The sequence below is a fragment of the Marmota flaviventris genome, chromosome 6 (genome assembly GCF_047511675.1).
Source record: "Marmota flaviventris isolate mMarFla1 chromosome 6, mMarFla1.hap1, whole genome shotgun sequence".
Classification (NCBI taxonomy): Eukaryota; Metazoa; Chordata; class Mammalia; order Rodentia; family Sciuridae; genus Marmota; species Marmota flaviventris.
In genome coordinates this window covers 120,497,265-120,524,958 of record NC_092503.1, presented here as the reverse complement: position 1 = coordinate 120,524,958, position 27,694 = coordinate 120,497,265, and the positions used below count along the sequence as shown (strand labels likewise).

The 27,694-nt window shown below is 36.9% G+C and overlaps 1 protein-coding gene across 1 annotated transcript in view; it reads right to left on the bottom strand.

The window, feature by feature from the left end:
• The window catches only part of LOC114099246 (HLA class II histocompatibility antigen, DRB1 beta chain-like), a 35,088-nt gene extending 26,467 nt beyond the window's left edge, over positions 1 to 8,621 (bottom strand). The window contains exon 1 of the mRNA XM_027943487.2: positions 8,453 to 8,621. Within this exon, the coding sequence (XP_027799288.1) occupies positions 8,453 to 8,552 (100 nt within the window). The 5' untranslated portion in view covers positions 8,553 to 8,621. The remainder of the gene's footprint in view (positions 1 to 8,452) is intronic.
• Between the last annotated feature and the right edge of the window lie 19,073 nt (positions 8,622 to 27,694).

Below are 27,694 nucleotides of genomic sequence, written 5' to 3'. Positions count from 1 at the left end.
TTAAAACCAAAAAAAACTAATGGAATTAGATATTAAACTTGGGGATAAGTTAGTCAGAGCTCTAGTTGACATTGGGGCTGAATCTATCCGTCCTTAATTCCAACACACTTTTACCTTCCCATTCTTGAGTTTCTGAATTTATCCAGTTGGTGGGGAGTGCTAACAAATGTATAGAAGTTCCAAATCCCTACTCGCTTCCATCAACTTAGGTTCTCTCTTGTGCACTTACTGTTCCTTACTCTTTCCATCCATACCCATATGTGGTTTGGAAATGGATTTTCTGGAAATACATCAGGCCCATATCTCTTTCTCCCAAAAGGGAAAATGACACTAGAATTCATCCCATGATAAGACTCTGGCCTTATAAAACTAGCCCCTACCCAGATGTTCAGCTACCCTGTAATCTTTTAACAGTACTCATTCTATCCTCAAGGAATTGCCTGAAAGCCTCTGGCACATAACAATCTTAATGTTGGGCATACTCTTTTAGCATCGCCAACTAAAATACAGATGGATCATAATAAGCTCTTCCCCAGGCAAGCAATGCTTATTAAATCCTGAGTCCTTGGCTGACATACAATCCTTAGTGGATAACTTTATACATAAGAAACGTCATTTCCCGCACCAACCCTTGCAATTCTCCATCCAACATATTTGCAAATCTAATGGAAAGGATGGATATTTGTGCAGGATATCAACACTATTAAGAACATAGTTATTTTCCCTCAATACTAAGTGGTTCCTGACCCTCATAGCTTGCTGTTCAATATTTCCCCTAAGAGCAAATATTTTGAAGATATTAATTTCTGCAATGCTTTCTTCAGTGTATCAATATAGCTTGACAGTAGCTGCCTCTTTGCCTTCATCTGGAAGGGCCCACAATATTCTTGGATAGTCCTTCCCTCCTTCCCCAAGGGTATACTGAAAGCCTCACTTACCTATTTTTCATGCTGATTTAGCTGAAGTCTCCTTCCTCTATCCTTTGACCCTACCCCAATTTATGGATTATCTGTTTTTTAAAAAATCCTTTTATTAGAGTATTATGGTTATACATAATAGTGTCATTCATTTTGACATAATCATACATGCATGGTATGTAATTTACTTCATTTCAGTCCCCAGTAATTCCCTTCCCATTCCTTCCTCCAACCCCCTGTTTCCCTTCTTCTACTCTTCTAGGCTTATTTTTATTTATTTATCATTTTAATTGGTGCTTTATAGATATGCATAACAGTGGCATTCACTGTGGTATACTCATATATGTACACAGCATAATTTGATTTTATTCTTCATTTCTTCCCTTTTCCTGTCCCTCTTCCCTCTCCTCCAATCTCCTTCCTCTACTCCGCTGATCTCCCTTTCATTCCCATGGGATCTCCCCACCCCATTATTTGCTTTTATATTCTTCCTTCTAAGAAACTTACCTGACTGACGCATTCACTTACTTCATAATCTGATTTAGAGGGCTTAAAGTTTCAAAGGAAAAAATAACAATTCTGCTAGACTTCTGTCAAGGGTTTGGGTTGCCTCTTGACATACAAGGAGTGAATGACCTGTCATGCTTTCTAGTCATTTTAGCTTTCCCTTGTTCCTACAATAAAATTCAACTCCAAGAATACTATGGTTTGGATAAATGTCCCACACAGGCCCATAAGTTAAGGGATTGGTCACCAGCTGTAGTGCTATTAGGAGATGTAGAACCTATAGAAAGTGGAGGCAAATCAGAAGAAGTAAGGTCACTGGGAACATTCCCATGATAGGGTTCCCAGCCCTTTCCTCTATGTCTTTACTTCACAACTGCTATGAGGTAAGCAGCTTCCTCTACACTGTGCTCTCACCACGATGGAATGCCTCATGCAGGTCCAAAAGCAATGGGCCAACTAAACATGGACTAAAATCTCCAAAATTATGAGCCCAAACAATTCTTTCCTCTTTTTGAATTGCTTTATCTCAGGTATTTGTTACAACAAAGGGAACCTAACAGAGGAATTTTAGGATTTGCAGGTATCTTAGAGAGCTGGCTGCCAAACTTCTTTTTGTGGTCCTGAGCCCTTCATAATTTATTGGAAAAAATTCTCTCTTGGACCCTCTAATGAACCCTTGATGGAAAAACATCCATCAAGGATAAAAAAAACCAAAAAACAGTTGAACTTAGATGACACTTGGAACAATCCAATTACCATCTCCCTTTTCATGTGTTCATTTAAAATTGGAAAGGAAATGCCCTAAGGATCCTTACTCAACCCCATGGAGGACAGAACAGGTCACTAGGGCATGATAGTCAGTAACTAACCCAAGTGAGCCAGTGATTCTCTCCCTATCTAAAGGTGATTGCTACCAACTCCATTCTCATTAAAGCCACAGAGAAGAATGTCATGGGATCTTCCCTCACCATCTATATTCTTTACTGTGAGAGCCCTCCTGAACTCTCACTATGCCCAGCCCTCTCTGCTTATCACCTTCTCTGAGATCCTCTTCCTCTCCTCATCTGAATTTACCATCACCCAATTTAATCTGATCAACCTTGCCATTTTCTTTTCTTCCCTGGAAAATGACGTTTCTTATGACATAACTAGACCACAAATTCTCAACCAATAAATAGATCTACAAGAAACCCACTCATATAATACAAACTATAACTGTTTGCAAATAGTTCTGATCTCAGAGGACCAATGAGTCACCACCAAGTTGGATATGCCAGTCTCCCTTGATGATACTATCACCTGAGCTCCTTTTGAGGCCTTAACTGCATGAGACAAACCCCACCATCTCACCAAAGCATAACTCCTAGCTAAAAAGACTGCGAATGTTTATCCACAGAGGACTTGCCTTTGTGGTAAGGCATGACTGCCACATTCTGGAAGCTGAGAGAATTTTTAACACATATAAATGGTTTAGTTGTAGATGTGGTGCTGAGGATCAAACCCAGTGCCTCACACATGCAAGGCAAGTGCTTTAAAACTGAGCTACAGACCCAGCCCCAGAATTTTGAACTTTTATTTTTCAACAAATAAAAGATAAAATGCTTGTTCTTTACCTTTTGGATGGTGGTAAGGCTCCAGGAACTCTACCTTTCATTAAAGTACAGGGTCACTCATTGGCCCAGAAAGAAGAAAGTAAAAGAAATAAGATAATTGAAGCCACTAACCAAGCAACTATCTCGCAGGAGGCCCTACATGTTATGGCCTCTAAAAGTTCTCCAATTTTTACCCCCTGTGCAAACCAAATTTATGCCATAGGCCAATAAAGCCCCAAGATACTTCCTCCGTGGTTGAAAGGAAAATGATAAACACACGACTGTTTAAACTGATGGCAATTGCTGGATAAGTCACCACTCTCCCACTGGATCTTTCAGCAAATGTAATGAGCCAATATCTATACCCACTTACAATTTCTCAAATGCTCACACTTACACATTTATTTGAAAAAAAGTCAATTGCTATTCATGTAGAAATATATTCTCCTAATTTTATAATCCTGCAGTTTCAAATGATTCACAAAGTGAGTTAGAAATGATCCAATCCTGAAAGGATACCTGCTTGGAATAGTTGAAACAATTTGTTCCTGTCTCCTCTGCCCAACTGTCACCCTTATTTTATCTTATAAAAATCTGTAACAATACCTCGACTGTTTGGTGTGACCAAAACTCATGTTGGGCTTTTTATAGAAAAATACTGAACAGGAAGATCAGTATTAAGAGTTGTAAACACAATGTTACTAAACTAAGGTATAATTCCATATTTTCCTCTCTTCCAAACAATTCTTTATTTATTTATTTATTTATTTATTTATTTATATTGGTTCTTTTTAGTTAACCATGACAGTAGAACCTATTTCAATATCAATTTTTATTAATTTAAATAATTTAAATGGCATTTTGTGTACCCCCAAAGGATCTTTTTGTTCCTGGGCAAAAAGATGCTTCTTGGATCCATAAGTATCCCAGGACTTGGAAAACGGGAGGAACTTTTCTTCTAGGACAACTTATAACCCCATTCACAATACTTAAGGTCTTTATCCTGGAATAAAGAGAACTTCCACTATTACAGGTGATCACCATGATGACAACCTGTTGGATTATGAGTTTGACAGCAGTGAACATTTCAAGGGTGTGGTTTACCAGGTGGGTTTCATCACAGGAGATTGGCAAGAAGAATATTGGGATCCTGGCCAGGAGTTGTCACTATCATCAAAAACTTTTCCTGTACTCAGGAGAACCACCTATTCTACCACTCAGCTCAGTAAGCCCAATGGAGATAGTAGGATTCCCCTATGTAGACCTGGGTAACCACGTTGCATTAAATTACCTCTTTGCTGCAAAGAGTGGTATCTGTGCTGTATCACGTATCTTATGCTGTACTTGTATAAATACTTCTAGACAGGTTGATTTGGAACCTTCCAAACCTTACAATTGGCTAAGTCCCTAAAAGGAATACCTTCAAAAGTCCCCTTAGCTGGTTAAACTTCTAATTCTCAGATATTTTCAGTTCAGTATCATTTGACATTGACTCCCTCTTGGGTTCTACCCTATAGTTTTAAATTATTCTCTTCATATTGGAGTCAAATATTTGTTTCCCCTCTGTCAAAATTATTCAGCCTATTTTAACAGATGAATATAAGAGAATCCCACCAGAATCCTATTAAGTCAGCCTAAACATTCTGGGCTCTCTCCAGCTAGAAAATGGAGCCAGTTCTAACCAAGAGACTTTGATTTAGATGTGACAAATATCTATCAGGATGCCCCTCATTAGTATATGGCTCCGATTGTTCAGTTGGTCACTGCCCATCCATCTGGATATAGAAGTGGGACAGGCTTCATCCAGAGAAGGTAACAAATGACTCTGGTATCATGGTGGGACACAAATGCTTTATTCAATCAAAATGCTGCCCAATGACAAGTTTCCATCAAAAGGGAGGAATGTTTCCTTTAAGAAAGGCTGAATTTCCAAGGAGGATCTCAGATGAATAATTGGGCTTGAATTCAGAAAGAAATCTTGCAGTCATTTGTTGACTGGGTGTCATACACATGGTCTGTGTTCTGGGGAGAACCACAACCTGAACATTATGGACCTACTGCTCTTGTTTCAATTGCCAAGACAAACATATTTTGGGAATTCTCATTTTGCTGCCTGAATTTTACCAATGAACTATGACCTACAGCTATATGTAAATATGAACCAATCAGGAATGAGCACAGTTGTAACCCTCATTTGCATAAAGTGGACCACAGTAAGAACTTGGGCTGGAAATTCCTCTATAAGTTAACCCCTCCCTCTCTTTGTTACTTTGCAGTACATGTTCATTTTAACTCCCTGGTTTGCAAACTTGCTATTTTTTTGTTTTTTAGATGAAGCCTCTTCTTTTCTCTTGAGCCTATTTTAAATGAATTTTGATTGACAGGGATTACTAGACTTATTGTGATTAGAATGTTGTTAGAAACACAAATTAGGACCATGCTGATGAGGTTTCAGATGGACATGAGGAACAAGGTGTTGGAAACTGGAGTATAATACAGTGGCAAGGAACTTGTTGGGATGATGTTCATATCCTAGACTCTGTGGAAAGCAGGACTTTAGATGAATGAATTAGGATGTCAAAAGAAATATTCAGGCAATAAATTATTTTGGCTGTTTATACTAAAGTGAGAGAAGACAAATGATTTAAAACCACAATTGATAATTAAATGAGAAACAAAATGGAAACATTTGGAAAATTCCCAGTAAGGCCATGTAAATAATAAAAAGCATGTTCAGGAGAGAATACAAAGGTGTGGACAAGCCACTCTTTTCTAAAGAGATTAATATGGATAAAATGAAACCAGGTTTGAGTCATTGAGACCATAGCAGAATGGCTCTGAATCATTTCAGAAGTTTTCTAGTCAAGCTAAGACCTGAAGGCAAGGTTTTCAGAGAAGTGCCCATGGGACCTCAGCTTTTACTGCTTTGGGACTCTGCTCTGTGAGTTCTAGCAGAGTGCCCCTTATCCTCCCAATCCAGGGTTCAAGTGAGTTTGGATGTGGTTTCACCTACCACTCCAGAAAGTGCAAGCTTTAATTTGCCTGCATCGGTGTCATGATAATTCTGTGGGTGCCCTGAGTGCAAGAACTGCAGAGCCATGATAGTCTTCAACTAGATTTCAAAGGATTCACTGGACAGCTTGGGGACCCAGTAAGAGGCATGTTGCATGAACAGAACTAAAACAGAGATCCCCCACTATAGTATGAACCAGAGGAATCATAGAGCAGAGGCCACCACAGAGTTCTCATTAAGGTAATGTAGTATAGCCCTTGAGACCACAGAAATGTGGGAAATTCAATCCTGGGAAGGCTTAGGCACTAGACTTCATCATAAGAGCTGCTGGAGACATTAAGCCCAGCAAAGCCAAGACGGCATGGCTGCCCGAGGCCCTGGGGGGCCACTCCACCCAGAGTATCATGTGGGACATGGAGTCAAAGATTTTTCTCCAGAATTTAGAATTAATGCTGTTTTCCACATTGGGACCAGTTAATACCTTCATCTTGCCTACTTCTCCATTTTGGAATGAGAATACCTATTCCAGGCCTGTCTCATGATTATCTTTTGGAAAGAGACTTCAGAGGCTTCAGAGCTGGAGGGAAATTTGCTCAGTATGAATCCTGGCATGAATCTGGCCCATATCTGAACTAATGAGACTCTGGACTTTGGACTTTTGAGTTGATAGTGCAATAAGTTAAGTGTTCGGGGTGATGGGTACGGTATAAATAAAGTTTATATGGGAGAAGGAGATGAATTTGGGGGACCAGGGATGAATGTTATGGTATGAATATCTCTCTTAAAAAGTTCATGCACAATAACACTATGCACAAATGAAAAGTGTTGAGAGATGGAACGTTTAAGAAGTGATTAGGTCATGAGGGAATTGTCCTAAAGAATGGATTAATGAACTTTTTCATGGGAGTGGATTTATTATCATGAATTTGCATTTGTTATAAAAAGAATAATCTCTCTCATGCTCTCACGCACATTTGTTTTCCTCTTTGCTCCTTGGGATGATATAGAAAGCAGGCACACCTCAGCTAAAACCCCTTGATATTAGACTTTCTAGTCTCCAGATCTATAAGTAATAAATCTCTGCCTTCATCAAATAGACATTCTTAGGTTTTCTGTCATAGAAGTACAAAGCAGACTAAGATAATGACATCTCTGGGGAAAGAATAGGGTAACCAGACATGGCTAATTAAGGATAATAGAGGGTACTAGGTAGGTAACAATTTGGGGAAAAACTCCAGTAGATCAATGAGTTCCCTTTACTTACTGACTCTCATCCCATGAGACAATAACAACCTTCACACTCTCTGTACCCCTGGTCAGAATTATAATTTGAACCATATGAAACTTATGATTTTGAGTACTCTTGATTTTCAAAAATAGAATGTCATATACTTTATATTATACTGTTGAATTCCTTCCTGTAGGCTCAATTCAGAGACATGGGAGGTGTAGGGGAAACTGATGGTATAGAAAGATTCAAAACAGACTCATAAACCAGTCATGGAGGCCCTCGCCTGTAATCCTAGCGACTTGGGAGGTTGAGGAAGGAGGATAGTCTCAGCCCATGTGTTCAGCCAGCCTGTGCAACATAGTGAAAACTTGTCTAAGGAAAGAAGGAAGGGAAGAAGGAAGGAAAGAAGAAAAGAAAAAGTTAAAAGAATCTTAAAGAGTACTAACCTATTTTTTTCAGAAGATGCTCATTAACTACAGGTTTATTCCAAGGTCTAAGTGCTCTGCTTGAGTTTCAGGGTGCTTTCCATAGGAGAAAGAGAGAGCATTAAAACTAACTTTCCTTGGAGCATCTGCAGTACAGGGATTCAGTACTGAATGTTTATACTTCATAAACACTGAAGTTTGGGAAGAAAGAGAAGATAATGGAGGATACCTCTTGTTATATCCTCACACATGAGACAGAGGTGGCAACCACATGGATGCTGGTGAGGATATAACACAGGATCCTCCAAAAGAAACCCTTCCAATTCCCTTAGACTCCCATAAAAATTTTCAGAGAATTCTTTCTTCCTTGTTTCTGGCATAATTGAACACAATAAAGGGAAGTGCTATAGGGGAATTTTTAAAACATCATTATTTCTAAGTCTCCTCAAGTCTCTGAGGAAATATGATGTGATGCTAGAGAGGTTCCACTTCAGGGAGCTGGGAAGAAATGTTGTATATAGAGGTCCTCTGCACAGGTCTCCTAGAGAGGACAGCATCTGGGCTTGTATACGTGTGTGTGTGTGTGTGTGTGTGTGTGTATGCGTGTGTGTGTAAGTGTGTAATTTGAGACTCATGTGATAAAGATAAGCAGATACAGAGAAAACTCACACATTTTTGAAGGATTTTGCCTGGACAAAGTGTGAAAGTTAACTCCCATCCTTCCCCCATCCCCCAATATCAGCTCAGCACCCAAGGTGTGCACTTACGGCGGGTATCCCTGGCCAAACCCACAGGAGGGCTCAGCAGCATCAGTATCACAGTCAGAGCTGCCATACAGGAGCATCTGGGAAGCCACAGACACACCATGCTGGAGAACAGGAGAGGATGGATGACAGAGGATCAGGCAAGTGCCACTCAGTGAGAACAATGGCCCTTATCACCTACATCCCAAATAATAACAACCAAGGTGTTCATTTGTTTGATGTTAGATTTGGTAATCTTAGTGTTGAAGAACCAATCAGCATCAGAGATGAAAATCATCATCAGTTGGTAGTCAGAGACTCAGTATGAGGGCCCTGTTCTGCAACTTACAATTTCCTCTATGAAAATGACTGCTTTAATTTAGTCTTTTAAAGATTTGATCCAGTTGCATCTGAAATATTAATTAGACTATCTGTGAACTGTCTCTGTTGGCCTCTGACACAATAACTCTGGCTTTATAAGAATTAATATCTTATATGAAAAATCGTTCAATTCCTTAATCATAGTTCCCATTATGATTTCCTCATTTTATTGAGGATATATTTCTTTATCATTCCCCTTCTTCTACCTTATACTAAGAAAATATGCAAGGAATTTGCTAATGAATACATTATAGAAAATTCAGAACATGATAAAAAATATGACTTACATAATTTAATGTAATCATATAAATTGAAGCATAATTTTATCATTCAATAATTATGCATTATATTAATATAAATGTAATGTCTTAGAATGGACTAGAAAGGACAAATATACATATAAAATTCATCATTACTTCGAATTCTGCCATGGTTCTAATAAGCAGTCTTTCCCTATGTGCCCTAGCATTTCTAAAGGTAGAAGTCACCATGCAGCAATAAAAATCATGAAAATTAACTTAGTGATTTTTTTGTATTTTTACTTTGTCCTCAGAATTGTCCTGAGGGATTTTTATACATGCTATTTTAAATCAACTCTCATATCAGCACAGCAAGATAAGTAACCATTCCACTCCCAGAGATGGGGAGAATAAAGTGATGGTGAACAAGCAACTTGCAAGGATACATGTTGTCCTTTTTGTGCAACAAAGTTTGAATGACTTGTACATGACCCAGTTTCTAAAGAGAATAATGTCTCTCATATGAAAATTACTTTATCACTTAAGTCATGAATATGCATATCAGTAAGGCTACTTTTCAATGAATTATAGCATTTTATTTTACATAATGTGAGTCAACCACTGTGCTGAAATTATAGCTACCTCAAAAGATTCTCTTCATCTCCATAGCTATTCTACTCTGGAGAGAATGAAATTTGGATTTATCCTTTGTAATGACATTTATGGCTCCACACAATTCCTAAATCCAGTTTATCACTCTTGATCATTATTTCAGCTTTCTTAGCTTAATGTGGGGGAAGTTTGATGAACTCAGAGCAAAACAGAAATGGTATCTCAACTTCATTGAAAAAGATATATTTCTATTAATGTGGAAATTTTGAAATTTCTTAAAGAAATTGAAAAAAATTCACTATCATTCCTGAATTTCAGAAGAAACTCTTTGTTCCTAAATCTGAATGATAATTCATAACTATGGCTAAGCATGCAGTTGCAACCAGAACATTACATTTAATATGACCAGCAGAAAAATTATAACTTAGAAACTAACTGCAATGAGTGGTATTATAAGAAAGTGAAGCTAAGCTTTTCCTGGGAATTACAGAATAAAATGGAGAGCAAAGAAAAGAAATTTCAGATACCCTAGTTGCCATCTTTATTTGGGGTAACTCCTATCTTGGGACACGGGCCCAACACCCCGACCCTCCCCATCCCCAGGCCACCAACCTAGCCCAGTGCTTGCAGCTTCTTGGCTGGCCCCCAGCTCTCAATGCTAAGTCCTAAAATGCTCTATACAAAACATCTCTCCACAACAGTCATGCAGATCCCTGTGCTCAGCCCCCAGGACCTCTGGAGAGAGAGATTCCTGAATGCAAAGTAGAAAGGGCAGGGGTGAGAGAGATACAGTTTAGAGACTAAATTAGAGAACAGGAACTGTGGGGACCACAAGCAATGTAAGGAACTAAGATCAGGTGCCCACATCACATGAGTGGACCCCAAAGGAGATTCCTGGGGATCTTCCAATGGGGATTGGCAAGTGCTATACCCCACCTCCAGGAGTTCTACCACTAAGACCACCCATCCCACCCTAATAACCTTCAGCATCCTGAAGGTGGAAATACCAGCCCACTCCAGACAACCACAACAATTGAATGAGAAAGGAAGCAGGGAAGATATTGATCTCCAACAGACATAATTGTTCAATTTTCCTTTGAGATTTTTTCCCTTTTTTCCCCACCCTCACATCCCCAGTATTTGTGAAACCAAGCACTTTTCATGCATTGGGCTACTGAGGACTGGGGTGTCTGAATAGTATAATATGGTTTTGTTGTATATTCTTTTATCCTTTATTTTTACACTTTTTTTCTTTTAAATATTTTACTCACTCTCTATATTTTCCTCCCACTTATCTGTCTCCCCAGTCTCTTTCTCTCTTTTCTCCTGCTAACAGCCAACTTCTTTTGATTCCTCATTCATGCTTCCTATGATCTAATACCTCTATATTCTCACTTTCTACCTCATTAACATCTCAGCCTACACCTCCCATCTTCCTTTGTCCACCATTAGAAACTGTAGACTCTTTTGAAAACTTACTTCTTATATTGTAGATAATAACCAAACACACCCTTTCTGTTTACTGTGACAAACCTGTAGATGTCTAATAGACTATTTGGTTTAAGGCTGAATATTGTTTCACTGAGTGCTGTTAATAGTGATCTCCCTCTTCAAGGCAAGGAATTCGAAACCTGCAGGAACACTATAAGTCTAAAGGATAAAAACTGTAACACCTTGGATCTGTACTGCTAGAGGGAAATACACACAAATAACATGACAAAACAAGGGAAGAAAGTGCCCCCAAACAAACCAAGATACTACAATAATAGGATCCTTTGCCAGCACAGTAAAAGAAATGTCAGAGAAGCAGTTCAGAATTAAAATGATCTGTGAGGTAAAGGATGATATAAGAGAGAAAACTCAATAAAAGATCACTTCAATAAGCAAAAGACTACTTCAATAAAGAGATAGAGATTCTAAAAAAAATCAGAAATCTTTAAAATGAAGGAAACAATAAACCAAATTAAAAACTCAAATAAAGTGTCACAAACAGACTGGATCACCTAGAAGACATAACCTCAGGCAATGAAGACAAAATATATAATCTCAAAAATAAAGTTGACCATAGAGTGAAGATGACAAGAAATCATGAACAGAACTTCCAAGAATTATGGGATAACACTAAAAGACCAAATTTAAAAATTATTAGGATAGAGGAAGGCACAGAAGTACAAACCAAAGGAATGAGTAATCTGTTCAATAAAATAATATCAAAACATGTTTTTCAAACCTGAAGAATAAAATGGAAAATCAAATACAAGAAAGTTACAGGATAAAAAATGTACAAAACTAAAATAGATCCACACCAAGGCACATTATAATGAAAATGCCTAGCATACATAACAAGGATAAAATTTTAAAGGCCACAAGAGAAAAGTATCAGATTACATATAGGAGGAATCCAATTTGAACTCAGCAGATTTCTCAACCCAGTCCTCAAAGCCAAGACATCTTAGAAAAACATATACCAAGCTATGAAAGAAAATGGATGCCAAAAGAATCATATATCCAGAAAAACTAAGCTTCAGATTTGATGAGAAAATAAAAATCTTCCATGATAAACAAAAGTTAAAAGTATTTTACAGCTAGAAAGCCCACACTACAGAACATCCTCAGCAAAATATTCCAAGAAGAGGAAATGAAAACAGCAATGAAAATCAGCAAAGGGAGGAATAACACTAAAGGAAAAGCCAATCAAAGGATAAATCAAGTCAAGTTAAAAACAAAAAATAAACCAAAATGACTGAGAATACAATCATGTCTCAATAATAACCCTGAATGTTATTGGCCAAACACATAATCAAAAGACATAGACTGGCAGATTGGATCAAGAAAAAAAAATATGCAGACTTCAAGAGACTCATCTCATAGGAAAAGACTTCCATGGACTAAAGATGAAAAAAACATACTACTCACATGGACTGTATAAACAAGCAGGGGTTTCCATCCTCATGTAAGATAAAGTGGACTTCAAGCCAAAATTTTTCAGAAGGGATAAGGAAGAACATTTCATGCTGCTTAAGGGAACTATACATCAACAAGACATAACAATTATAAATATATATGTCCCAAACAATGGAGCATCTATGTACATCAAACAAATTCATCTCAATTTCAAAAATCAAATAGACTGCAACACAATAATACTTTAACACACCTCACTCACCAATGCATAGATCTTCCAAACAAAAACTAAACAGAGAAAATATAGAACTCAACAATACAATCAAAAATTTAGACTTCACAGACATATGTAGAGTATTTCATCCATCAATGAATGAATACACTTACTTCTTAGCAGTACATGGATCCTTCTCTAAAATAGACTATATACTATGCCACAAAGCAAGTCTTAGCAAATACAAAAAAAAAAAAAAATACAAACATTACCCTGCATTCTTTCAGATCATAATGAAATGAAATTAGAAACCAATGATAAAATAAATAATAGAAGCTACTCCAACATCTTCAGACTAAATAATATGCTATTGAATGAATGATGAATAGCAGAAAAAAAATCAGGGAGGAGATTAAAAAATCTTAGAGAAAAATGAGAACACCAATACAACATGTCAAAATCTCTGAGACACTATGACGGCAGTGCTAAGAGGAAAGTTCATTGCATTTAGCTCATTCATTAAAAGAATAAAAAGCCAACAAATAAATGACCTAACATTACATCTCAAAGCCCTAGAAAAAGAAGAACAAATAAACACTAAAAGTAGTAGATGACAAGAAATACTTAAATTCAGAGCTGAAATCAATGAAATTTTAACATAAAAAATTCAAAAAATTGATGAAACAAAAAGGTGATTCTTTGAAAAACATGAAAAAGGAAATATCACAGTGGTTAAAATTGAAATACAAAAGATAATTAGAAATTATTTTGAAAATTTATACTTCAATAAAATCGAAAATCTCAAAGACATTGACAAATTTCTAGAGATATATGATGTACCGAAACTGAATCAGACATACACAATTTAAACATATCAATTTCAAGCAATGAAATAAAAAATCATCAAAAGCCTACCAACAAAGAAAGCCCAGAACCAGATGAATTCTCAGCCAACTTCTATATGACCTTCAAAGAAGTATTAATACCAATATTCCTCAAATTATTCCATGAATATAAAATGGAGGAACTCTTCCAAACTCATTCTATGAGGCCAGTATCATCCAGATTACCAAAACCAGACAAAAACACATGAAGGAAAGAAAACTTCAAACCAATATTACTGATGAACAAAGAAGCAAAAACTTGCAATCAAATTATGGAAAATTACATACAAAAACATATTAAAAAGATAATGCACCATGACCAAGTGGAGTTCATCCCAAAGATGCAAGGTTGGTTCAACTTATAGAAGTCAATAAATGTAATTCATCTCTTCAACAATGAAAGATAAAAACCATATGATCATCTCAATATATGCAGAAAAAGCATTTGACAAAACATGGCACCCTTTCAAGTTCAAAACACTAGAAAAACTAGGGATAGTATGAACATACCTCAACATTGTAAATGCTAACTATGCTAAGCTCAAGGCCAACATCATTCTAAATGGAGAAAAATTGAAAGCATTCCCTCTAAAAACTGGAACAAGACAGGGATGCCCTCTTTCACCACTTCTATTCAGCATAGTCCTGGAAACTCTAGCCAAAGCAATGAGAGAGATGAAAAAAATTAAAGGGATATGAATAGGAAAAGAAGAACTCAAACTGTCACTATTTGCTGACAATGTGATTCTATAATTAGAAGATCCAAAAGATTCCACCACAAAACTTCTAGAGCTAATAAATGAATTCAACAAGGTATCACGATATAAAATCAACACCTGCAAATCAAATGCATTTAAGTATATCAATGATGAATCCTCCTAAACATAAATTAGGAAAGCTACCCCATTCACAATATCCTAAACAACAACAACAACAACAACAAAAAAAAAAAACACTTGGCAAATCAACCTAACAAAATATGTGAAAGACTCCACAATGGAAACTACAGAACACTAAAGAAAGAAGTTGAAGAAGACCTTAGAAGATAGAAAGATCTCCCTTGGTCTTGGATAGGCAGAATTAATATTGTCAAAATGGCCATACTACCAAAAGTATTATACAGATTTAATTCGATTCCAATCAAAATCCCAATGACATTTCTCATAGAAATTGAAAAGGCAATCATAAAATTCATTTGGAAAAATAAGAGATCCATAATAGCCAAAGCAATTTTTAACAAGAATGAAGCAGGAGGCATCACAAACCAGAACTTAAACTATACTACAAAACTATAGTAACAAAAATGGCATGGTATTGACACCAAAATAGACATGAAGGCCAATGGTACAGAATAGAGGGCACAGAGAGGACCTCACATAAATACATTTATCTCATAGTAATCAAAGGTGCCAAAAACATACATTGGAGAAAAGATTGTCTCTTCAACAAATGATACTGAGAAAACTGAAATCCATATACAGCAAAATGAAGTTAAATCTATATCTCCCACCATGCACAAAACTCAACTAAAAGTAGATCAAGGGCCTAAGAATTAGACCAGAGACTGCACCTAATAGAAGAAAAAGCAGGCCCAAGTCTTCATCACTTCAGCTTAGAACCTGACTTCCTTAACAAGACTCCCAAAGCACAAGAAATACAATCAAGAATCAATAAATGGGATGGATTCACGCTTCTTCTCAGTGAATGAAATAATCAATAGCACAAAGAGAGAGCCTACAGAATGAGAGAAAATCTTTACCACGTGTACATCAGATAAAGCACTAATCTCTAGGATATATAAAGAACTCAAAAATCTTAACACCAAAAAAAAAGCACAATCAATAAATGAGCTAAGGAACTGAGCAGACACTTCACAGAAGAAGATATACAATTGATCAACAAATATATTTAAAAAAATGTTCAATATCCCTAGCAAATAGAGAAATGCAAATCAAAACCACTCCAAGATTTCATCTCACTCCAGTCAGAATGGCAGATATCAAGAATACTATCAACAATTAGCGCTCGCGAGGATGTTGGGAAAAAGTTACACTCATACGTTGCTGGTGGGACTGCAAATCGGTGCAACCAATCTGGAAAGCAGTATGGAGATTTCTTAAAAAAAATTGAAATGAAACCACCATTTGACCTAGCTATCCAACTCCTCAATCTATACCCAAAGGACTTAAAATCAGCCTTCTATATTTACAGCAATTATATTTATAGCAATTCACAATAGCTAAACTGTGGAACCAACCTAGATGCCCTCCAAAAGATGAATGGATAAAGAAATGGTGGTATATGTACACAATGGAACATTACTCAGCATTAAAAGAAAATAAAATATGGCATTTTCAGGTAAATGGATGAAGTTGGAGAATATCATGCTAAGCAAAGTAAGCCAATCCCCAAAATCTAAAGATCGAATGTTTTCTCTGAAAAGTGGATATTGCTGCATAATGATGGGGCCAGGGAGCACATACGATAAATCAAGAAACTTTGGATATGGCAAAGGAAAGGAAGGAGAGGGGAGGTGGCATGGGTATAGGAAAGATGGCAGAATGAGTTGGACATCATTACCCTATGTACATGTAGGATTACATGAATGTTGAGACTGCATTGTGTACCATCAGAGAAATGAAAAGTTGTGGTCCATTTGCATAGAAGAGTCAAAATGTGCTCTGCTTTTATGTATAACAAATTAGAACAGATTTTAAAAAAGGAAAAACAATTATATATCAACAACTTGCAGAAATACATTTAAAGAAAACACTATCAAAATTGTTCATATATATAAATTTAACACACAATTGACAAGTCATACAAATTTTATTTTTAAAAAGAATGGACAACAAACTAGTATATTGTATTCACTTATGTGAAATAAAGTGATTTAAATATTATAATCTCACACTTTTCTTCAATGTTAATCCAATATACTGATAGCTTAGGTACAACAATGTACCCAATGTTACCAAACCATCAATCCTATAAATGATCTCTGGGATGAATTTCTTCACTGAAAGCAAGTGGGGAAAGATCTACCTTGCTCTTGGATAGGCAGAATTAATATTATCAAAAATGACCATACTACCAAAAGCACTATAAAGATTTAATGCAATTCCATTCAAAATCCCAATGGCATTCCCCATAGAAATAGAAAAAGGAGTCATGAAACTCATCTGGAAAAATAGGAGACCCGAAATACCTAAAGCAATCCTTAGCAGGAAGAGTGAAGCAGGTGTCATCACTATACCAGAACTTGAACTATACTACAGAGAAATAGTAACAAAAACAGCCTGGTATTGGCATAAAAACAGGCTGGTAGACCAATGGTTCAGAACAGAGGACACAGAGATTAACCCAGAAAATTACAATTATCTCATATTAGACAAAGGTGCCAAAAACATGCATTGGAGAAAAGATAGACTCTTCAACAAATGGTGCTGAGAAAACTGGGAATCCACATTCAACAAAATGAAATTGAACCCCTATTTCTCAACATGTACAAGGATATACAATTAATCAATAAATATATGAAAAAATATTTAGCATCTCTAGCAATTAGAGAAATGAAAATCAAAACTACTCTAAGATTTCATCTCACTCAAGTCAGAACAGCAACAGATGGTGTTGGAGAAGATAATGCTAAGTGAAGTTAGCCAATACCAGAAAAACAAATGCCAAATGTTTTCTCTGAAATAAGGTGAATGACTCATAATGGGGTAGGGAGGGGGAGCACGGGAGCAATAGACAAACTCTAGATAGGGCACAGGGTTGGGAGGGGAAGGGAAGGGGCAGAGGGTTAGCAAGGATGGTGGGATGTGATGGACATCATTATCCAAAGTACATGTATGAAGACATGAGTTGGTGTGAACATACTTTATGTACAAATAGAGATATGAAAAATTGTGTTCTATATGTGTAATCAGAATTGTGATGCATTCTGCTGTCATATGTTTAAAAAATGAAATCAATTTTTAAAAAAAGATCCCCAAGGGGCTGGGGATGTGGCTCAAGCTGTAGCGCGCTCGCCTGGCATGCGCACTAGGTTAGATCCTCAGTACCACATACAAATAAAAATATTGTGTCCACCAAAAACTAAAAAAAAATAAATATTAAAAATTCTCTCTCTCTCTCTCTCTCTCTCTCTCTCTCTCTCTTTAAAAAAAAGAGACCCCAAAAAAGATATGGTGTCCACCTAAAACTAAAAAATTAAATTTAATTAGGTAAACAGATAAAAATAAATATGTCTTTAAAATTACTAACTCACAAGTTTCTCTAGGTGGGAAGATAATAATAATAGAATGTTGATTTCTACATAATGTCTAGAATGTTTCTAGACATTTGTTTCTAGGATTTTTTCTTCAACTTGTCTGATATCTTGGGTTTTACAATTTAAAATGAGTAAATTAGATTTAACATCAGTGGGATTAATCTTCACTAGAAAAATCTGATTAATTTACAAAGTTAAAGTGCTAAAACATCAACTGCTAAATATAAAGTCAATCATTCATAAAATTTTATAAGAACATATATTTAAACAGTATGCATTTATTTTCATAAATTGATAAATGGAATCATTTGTCTAAATTCAGAAATTTCATAAGGATTGTTTCAGAATGTGGATTAAGAAAAGGGTCAACAGCTAGGAAAGAGAAATAAGAAGGTTTTAGGTATGGAAATATATTTTAGTATGGAAAATATGTTTCTGGATAAAAAGGGCTTTGTGTGGTAACGTAAATTTGTTGAATGTCTAAGCAAGTCACAAAAGGGTTTGTTAAGGGTAAATTGTTAAAGTGTGCATGTAACTAAATTGGACATTTATATAATTAGCATAATCAATCAAAACTCTTCAAGGCTTTTCCTAAGATCAAATATTAATGTACTGATATAAACCAAAATTTAATCTATATTACAACAAATGTTTTTAAAGAAATTAGTGTTTAAACTTGATATAAAAACATCAATGTAATTGTGGTTCTATTACTGTCTACTTTGTATACTAAATGTGTTAATATTTTTCAGGTATAGGAGTGCTTGAAGTAGGAGGTTTAAAAGAGCATTTTATCAAGCTGAAGTTCTCCAAACTATAGTTTTCTGTAATAGTAATTTTAGACTTATAAAATTAGCAAATTTTGTGGGGATTCATTTATATCATTCAATGTTCTATAACTAGACATGAACTTTATGTTAATTTTTACACTGGGGTAGAAATTTAAATGTATTTTTAAAAGATAATGAGAGCCTGATCTGTTAAAGGTTAATATTGTGAAACAAAAACATTTTGCCACTTTCCCACAAGGAGGGCTTAAGAGCTCTCTTAGCTATTGTTTGAGTCCTGTTTCAGATGTAATGTCATATTGTCTTAGCTAACATTCATATAGACTTAGAAAACAATATATATAAACTTTATAAAATGATATTTAAGAAAGAGGCAAAGATCAGCTTCAGAAATAAAACACTTTGCCTAAGATTTACCAGGAGGTCCACCTCACCTGAGTTAAGACATTGCCTCTCACCTTACTCCATGTTGAGGTAATTTAAAAATAGTATAGATGTAAGCTCCATTTGAGGTCATGTTCAAAGGATAAAGTTTTGTTATAAAGGTTACTGGGATCTCAAAACAACAGGAGGTATAATATATTATGTGCCACAAGTGAAATAAATCAATGAAACAGTCTTGAAGCAGGACATGGGACTTTATTTGCTGGTAGGCCAAAGCTGCCTCTGCCCTCTTTGACCCCCATCAATAGTTAAGCACATCTTGTATAGCCCACGACCATGAATGCTAACAAGGCCAAATAAGCAACTGTTGCTATAGTTCAAAACCATAGCAATTTAGAAAGGGGGTCAGTATGACCCAGTTCAGGATACAGTTGGGGTACAACATACTGCCCAAGAAAAATGGGAATTAAAAAGAGAACAACTTATAAAAGCATTTCTTAATAATATATTGTATAAGAATAAAAGAAACATTTTTTCAACCACCATAAATTTCTAAACAGAGTTTGCTAAGCAGCATTTGGGGCAGAGGCAGGGTTTTCTCATGGGATAAGCATTTCATACATGAAATGGAGTCTCAGGGTAAAATGGAGTTTGTCTGGTCAAAGCACATATGGTTTGGCCCATAACAATATAACTAAGTAAGCTTTAAGATTATAAAAGTTACATTTCTTAGTTCATAGTTATTATACAAACTCAATATTCTTTTACACTTGTTAATTTCATCTTGTATTTTCCTTGTAAACTTTAAATGTCATCTGTTATTGCCTTCTAGAACTAGAACTTTCAATGTAATAACCTAAGTTAATTTGACATATTAGGCCATCATCTATAAACAGAATGTAAGGTTAACTTTCAGTACTAATACTGACCCCTAATTAAATAAAAGGGGTGAATTGCTGTAAAGTTATAGACATTAAAGTTAAAACCCAGTACTCTTACTTTAAGACTGGTGAAACTGGCTTGCTGGATGTTTCAGACCAAAGCTTAGAGATTAAAGTTAAGGAAGTAAAAAGGCCAAGAAAGAAAATAGCCAATATTTGCCTCTTGTCCTCTGAGTCAGCTTAAACCCAATGAACAAGGGAACTTCTTTAAGGGTTTTGCAACTCTGGGTCACATGACCTCCCCATCAGGGGAATCATTGAGACTCTGGAGAACAGAAAGCTGACCAGTGCGCATGCTGCAAAATGAAGGGTCTTTGGAGAAGGAAGACATCCCTGATGCTTCCAAAGGAAGCCACATCATCAAGGAGACCCTAACCCTCCTAGCAGATGGCACCAGAAAAGGTAAGAGGCTTCTCTTAAGTTCCCCAAGAGTGATCCCTGTGGGAAGTCAGATAACTCTTAACAATAGATAAGAACAACATCAATTTGACCAGCTTTTTCTTGGACACCTAGCAAAAACAATTATAACCAAAGTATGGGAACTTAAAAGAAAAAATTGATTCTTTTAATAGAACATAAGATGTACAGATGTACACTTGTTTCAGTCCCACAGCCTGGATGCCCCCAAATTCTGAGGCATTTTATCCTATGTGAGGCTCATATTTACCCCTGCCTACCAAAAATTGGTCTCACCTGTATATCTTTATCTTCCTTACTCCTCAAATTGACTTTTTACCTAACAACTGAAAGTTTGCCTATTCTGATAATAGTACACACAAGAGAGCACCATTATCCGGATATTTCTTCAGTTTATTTTCTTGCTCATAGGGCTAGAGATATCCACTGGGATTGGCACAAGAGCAGCAGGATTAGGAACTTCTGGTTACTACTATAAAAAGTTGTCAGGACAGGTTATTGAAGATACCCAGTAAGTTACCAATTTGGTACTGACTTTACAAAATCAATTGGATTCCCTGGCATCTGTGATCCTTCAGAATAATTGGAGCCTAGATTTCCTTACTGCCTAACAAGGTAGCCTTTGTCTCATTTTCAGGGAAGAATGTTGTTCTATGTCAATCATTCAGGACTGGTAAGGGATAAAGTTAAATAAGTACAGGACCTATTGGAACAGCATAGTGAGAACTAGCTGATTATTAAATGGTGGGCTTCTTGGCTTTTCCTCTTTTAATCCTTCTAATATTCATTTTTCTCATAATATCCTTTCCCCCCACTTTGTAACTTTATACAGAAGCAACTTCTTGACAACATGACCCATCGAGCCCAGACCACCTCGAAAGAACACGCAAAAGCCATTCTCCTCCTTCACTCACAACATGACTCTCCTGAGCCCCATAAGGAAGGAATGTCCCATACTGATGTCAAAATTTCCTCCCTCTACACCCCACTCAAGCCTCAACCACCAGAACCATGTAGGAGCCTAAAATATTCTCCATCTCCTTATTCTCTTGCAGATCTCAGACAGGGACCGCCTACTCTGCCCCTTCTCAGAAGGAAGTAGCCAGATATGATAAAATCACCAAACTCATTGTATCCCTTTCAGAGTCTGGAATGATAAATATTGTTACTTACCTGCCCTCCTGCCCCACCCTAAATTAAATATACCACCAAAATTCCTCTCATAATCTGGCCCTGCCCATCAAGAGGGCCCACAAAAAGTAACTAACTCCTCCCATGACAGGGCTTTGCTAAGACCCTATAAAAGCCAGACCCTTGTGGTGGTCTGCCACCATTTTGCCCCCAAAGATGTGCCCCTCCAGTGCTGAATAAATCTTCTCTGGTCCATGAGGTCTGCCTTCATTTTTCTTTTTCTTTTTGTATTCTCTTTCATGTGCTTTCAAATGTGACTTGATGGTTCTCTTTTCCAACTTTTGACATTCTTCTTTTTATTTTCTATATTAGGCCTTTTGATTAAGATTTGTCATGAGGAGCTTCTTTTCTGATTTTGTATATTTAGGATCCTACATGCCTTTTGTATGTGGCTATCTAATTTCTGATATGGGGGAAGTTTACTGTTACTATCTCATTAAAAGTTTTCTTAATGTCTTTATCCTGTATCTCTATGTTCTCATCTATCAAAATGATTCTCAGGTATATTCTCTCAAAGATTTCCCAGAGTTCTTGTAAATTCTGTTCATGTTCTGTCATTTTTTCCCTTTATTGCATACTGTGTACTCAAGTTCATGTACCCTATTTTCAAAGCCTGAAGCTCTTTTCTATGCAATCTAATCTCTTGTTTATGACTTCAAGTGATTTTGTAATGTGATTCATACTGTCTTTCATTTCAAGGAGTTCTGATTGGTTTTCTTTAAATGTTTTAATTTCTTTATTGAAATGATCTTTCATCTCCATTTGCTATCTTAATTAATTCCTTGGATTATCTTTTAATTCACTAAACATTTTAAAAATAATTTTCTCTAATCTTTCTCAGGAATTTCATCCATTCCAATATCTGTGTAATCTTTAATTAGGGGATTGTGAATTTAGGTGGGAGATTTGACTGCCTGGGGAGAAAAGGAACAAGAACCAAGGTATGAACAAACAAAAAAATGTAAGATTTAAAGCACTTGAACCCCCATATAATTATACCCCATCTAAGTCAAATCAAGGCTAAATAATGAACAAGTGCAGAATTAAAATATTAATGTGAAAGTAAAATTATATATATATATAGATATAAATTTTTGAACATATTGGCACTGAGAAAATACACACCAACTGCATACACACACTCACACACAACCATGTGTAATGTAAGTGTGATATAATAAAATGATATTTGCAATTTTTAAAATTTTAAAAATTCCTTAAAAAAGGAAGAAAAAATTTAAAAATGTGAACATGGAGAAAAAAAAGGTGGGGAGAGAAATATATCTTGATGAGAAATAATTCACTTGTTTCTAGTGTGGTGGTTAAAATTTTGGGCAGCTAAATATAAATATTTTCATTCTTTATATTTATTTTTTGGCTCTGTAACCCTTGAGATGTGTGTTGTCTTTGTATTCCTCATCTAGTTGCCAGCTAAATATAAATCTCAGCTTCCAGTCTCCCAGTACAGGTTGGGATAGACAGGGGAGTGCTGATGACTTCTGTAATCCTGTGGAGGGGGTGAGGCAGAGTTCTAAATTGGAAGTTCTAGTAGTTAGGGTTTAATCTTGGGTAAATTTTGGAACTCTGCCAATGGATATTTGAGATTTGATCCACATTTGGTGCTGGTCTTTGCTGGACCTGTGGATCTCCAGCACCTCTGGTAAAATTCACATTGAGAAAAAAATTCATGTTTAGGGCATAGAGACTAACCTTCCACATTTTCAAATTCACTGCTGTGAATGTGAATTTCTGTGTATCTGCCCTGGAGTGCAGACACTCCCAGGTGGCCAGTATAGGTGTCTTCCCAATTGCTGTATGGAGCATCAGCAACAAAATGAGCTTTCTCCCCTTGTTGTTCAAGTCTTATATGAACCAGGGATAATTATTTTTGTGGCTATTTCAGTCACTCTGGTTCAGGCACACCTTGCAGATAGTAAAATGTGACAGGTGGCTGATTACTTCATGTGATCCTAATTTGTCTCTGCTCGATGTCACACACTGGTTATAGACAGTTCCCAGACTGCAGCAGAAGTCATTTTCTGGGCCAGGATCTAAGTGCCAATGAACTCTCTGCCCCCAGGATCTAATAAATTTTGGGTTGGTTTTGCCGCAGTCCGGCTGCAGCAAAATAACCGAGGGGTGACGAACAACTTGTGTACATTGATACAGCAGGAGTGGGAGCCATTTATTGTAGGACAGGAGGGGTATATATACATTACACACAGCTTATCTTAATTAACATAAACTAGATACAGCAGTCAACCAATAAGGAATCTCCACACTTAATGGCTCGCTGGCATTACTTCACAAACCATTCCCTCTGGCAAAATGCCAGGCGCCATCCTGACTTGTTCATAGACCTTAAAATTTCACCCTTTTGTTTAATTTAAATAACGACCATAGTGGTTTTTACACAAACACCATGAATAATCTGCTACAAGCAGAAGGGGAGAATACAAAATGCCACAATACCAAGCCAATTGATGGCTCCATGCAAGAAGCCCTTGGAAAAATTATACCAGGAATGACACCGTTAGCAAAGATACCGAGTTACAATTTGTTGTAGATTACAGTTTGTTGTCTCAGTCCAGGTAAAGCAGTGTCTCAATAGATTAACTCACAGTCCAGGTAAATCACAGTCCAGGTAAGTTCTGCAGGCAGCTAGCTTAAATCATAGTCCAGGTAAGTTCTGCAGGCAGCTAGCTTGATCCGAAGTCTCATCCGGTTCTCAGCCGAAGTCTCGTCCAGTTTTCAGCAACACTGGAAATTCTTTCACCTTCATCTTCACCGGCACTGGGACAAAGGCAGGAACTCCGGCAATGATGCTAAAGAAAATCCTGTAGTATTCCAGCAGGCACTAAGAAAATAACCTTCTGAACAATTTAGTATATTATCTCAAGGTTTTTTACATTTGAAATAAGCCTTAATAGTGCTCATTACTCATTAGCTTTCAGGTGTGGGAGAACCATTGTAGTTATTGACATTGGAAATGATCAAACTTCAGGGACACAGGCCGTCTTCCACCTGCAGTGTCCTGGGCAGCCCCAGATGGCCCCGGGGAGAGTCTGGGGAGTGTTCCGGACTCAAACTGCCACTGGGCACAGGGAGCAAGAGCCTGCGAGACTGCCTCCGGGTCAGGTTTGGATTTGGGCTCTCGAAGTGACGTCCCGCTCCCTAGGGAGGGGGGCAGGGAAGAGCCGGCTGCCACCACTTGGAAAGTCCTTGCTGCGCCATGACCAGCTCGCGCACGTGGCAGCCACCTCGCAGATTCACGCACCCTCTGGTAATGAAAAGTATTCAGTAATAGTCTTTTGCTGCAACTTTCCTGATAATCCTTCCTCCTCTGAACTTTCTTCTTTCTGACTAGAGTTCCTGGGCTTCCATCAACACATGCCCTAACTATTCTTGGTAGCAATGGGGTGCCTCTTTCCCTTATCAATTTACTTAACACCCCTTCCATATTTTCATCACAAAGACAATACAACATTTCAAGACAAAACAAGACACAAACATACTGTATCAATCTTCTCCATTTTTTCAAAATGGCCATTTTTCCTCTCGCCCTATCTAGGATGAGCAGATTTGCTCCCATCCTATCCATGGACAGGCAGCTTTTTTTTGTCACTTACCCCCGAGTGTCCCGGGGCTCCCTGGACGGGCCACTATCTGCCGCAGTCCAGCTGCAGCAAAATAACCGGGGAGTGACGAACAACTTGTGTACATTGATACAGCAGGAGTGGGAGCCGTTTATTGTAGGACAGGAGGGGTATATATACATTACACACAGCTTATCTTAATTAACATAAACTAGATACAGCAGTCAACCAATAAGGAATCTCCACACTTAATGGCTCGCTGGCATTACTTCACAAACCATTCCCTCTGGCAAAATGCCAGGCGCCATCCTGACTTGTTTACAGACCCTAACAGGTTTCACTGAACCGCTATGTCCACTGACTTTGTGTCCATTAAATCAGCCTCCCTCCTTAATCCACAGGAGCCACCAGGCAAAAATACTTGTTTCATTAGCTCTGCCTGTGCTCCCCTCACCTCCCCAACCAGTAGCCCTCCACTGCTGCTGCCAGCTGAGCTGGCATGTCTCCTAACATATTTTTTCTTGTATTCTCTTCAAAGTTTCTGAGTTTCTGTGTCCCTGTAGTTTCTTTTACAGCCCAGTATTAAGTTTCAGTGAGTTCCCTTTGTTTTCCACCTGGCTGAGGGCAGCCACTTTGTAAGTTTGGTGCTAGGCAACTGCTGGGAAGTGCACCCTTCCTCTAATTCACCATCTTCTTAATCAGTTTTGAAAAATTATGTGTAATTGATTAAAGAAGAGTTCAAATAATCTGAAATTCATTTCAAAGAGGCAGTCTGTATGTCCTTTTTTTCTCAAATTTGGGTTCACTGACAAATAACATTTGGTAGAAATGATTCCCCACACTTATTAGGCTATGTCTAGAGATATCTTGCAGTTGTTACTTTGCTGTCTTGGAGAAAATATTCCTGGAATGCTCAGCCCAACCCTTGGAAGCTGGTCTTCATTGAAGATAGGGCCACATAAGTCCCTAGAGGCCCCCCAAAAAGTGGCAGAGATACTGTCTCATGTCCAAGTTGCACCTTTTGAAAAACTGAGCTCCAGAAATCATCTGACTATAACCACATGAGACACCCAATGAGAAACCCCAGCTGAGTCCCATCAGTTCCCAGAGCTATGGGAAATTATTACATGGCTATAACTTAAACCACTAAGTTGCAGCCAAGTGATCACACAGAAGCAGATAGTAAAATAGTGTGTTTTTCAAAGACTTTCATCTAAAATATCAAATCCACTAGCATAAAATTCTATATAACATTCTCTTACTATCTTCTTGTTGTCTGTAAGGACCTCTGAGAATATCATCTTTTTCATTTCCACAGTTAACGATTCATTATTTGGGTTTTTTCCTTCCTCATTAGTTTTGCAAGCAGTTTATCAAAATAGAAAGCATAAATCTTCAGACTTTATTTTCTTTACTAGAAAATTATTTTCAAATATAGTAGTTTTTCTCATGTTTATTTGTTTCCTTCTTTTATTTTTTAAGTTCAAATTGCTTTTCTTTTTCCAAATTTATCAGTTGAGATAATTGATGCTTATATATCAGTTCTTTTATAATGTAAAAATTTAAACCTATAAAGTTGCATCTAAAGATTTCTTTGATTGGATATTAAAGTTTTTGAAAATCTAATTTAATATGATGTTATTTTAGATTACTTTGTCGTGTCTATCAATTTGTTATTTGACAAACCATAGGTCACATAGAAATGACTTGCTTCACTTTCAAGAATATGGGAGACTTTCTGAATCTTATAGATTTGTAATGTGACAAGATTGTGGTGAGAGAATACATTCTTTGTGATTTTCAACTCTTTGAAGTTATCATCACAGGTGTTTGTCCATAGTATGTTTCATTTTGATGGATTTTTGCCCCAATGTAAAGAAATATCCTGTAGGTATAGGATGTCATTAATATTCAGGTCTATTATAAATTCCAATTCAGTCCATGTGGTTGAATGTTGTTCATGTCTACACTTGCTGACTGCTGTTTGTTTGCATTTAGCTATAGAGATGTTTTCTGCCTTCTGTCTATCTCAAAGTTCCCACACCACCACACTGAACTCAGCAAAAATCCTAAAAGATGCAGAAGCTGGTAGGGAAAAGTTGATATATATTACATTTGAGACCTCCATAACTTTCAATCCATCACACAAGCCCAGAGGGTGGTTTCTCCTCGCCCTGTCATTATCTCCCTTTCTGTGCATTCCCCAGGTTTTACCCACATCAAGATTCATCAAATGACTCAAGAGAATAAGAGTGGACATTTTTCTCTGTTGTCCTAAGCAGCACTTGTCCATTTCTGGAATTTGGGATTTTAGACTTCTTTTATTGGTAACACTTAGAAGTTTTAAAATAATTTTTAAATTAATTTTATCTATTAGATTATTTTATACATTTTTTGTTTTCTAGTGATGAGAATGTCATTATAACTTTCTATGTATTA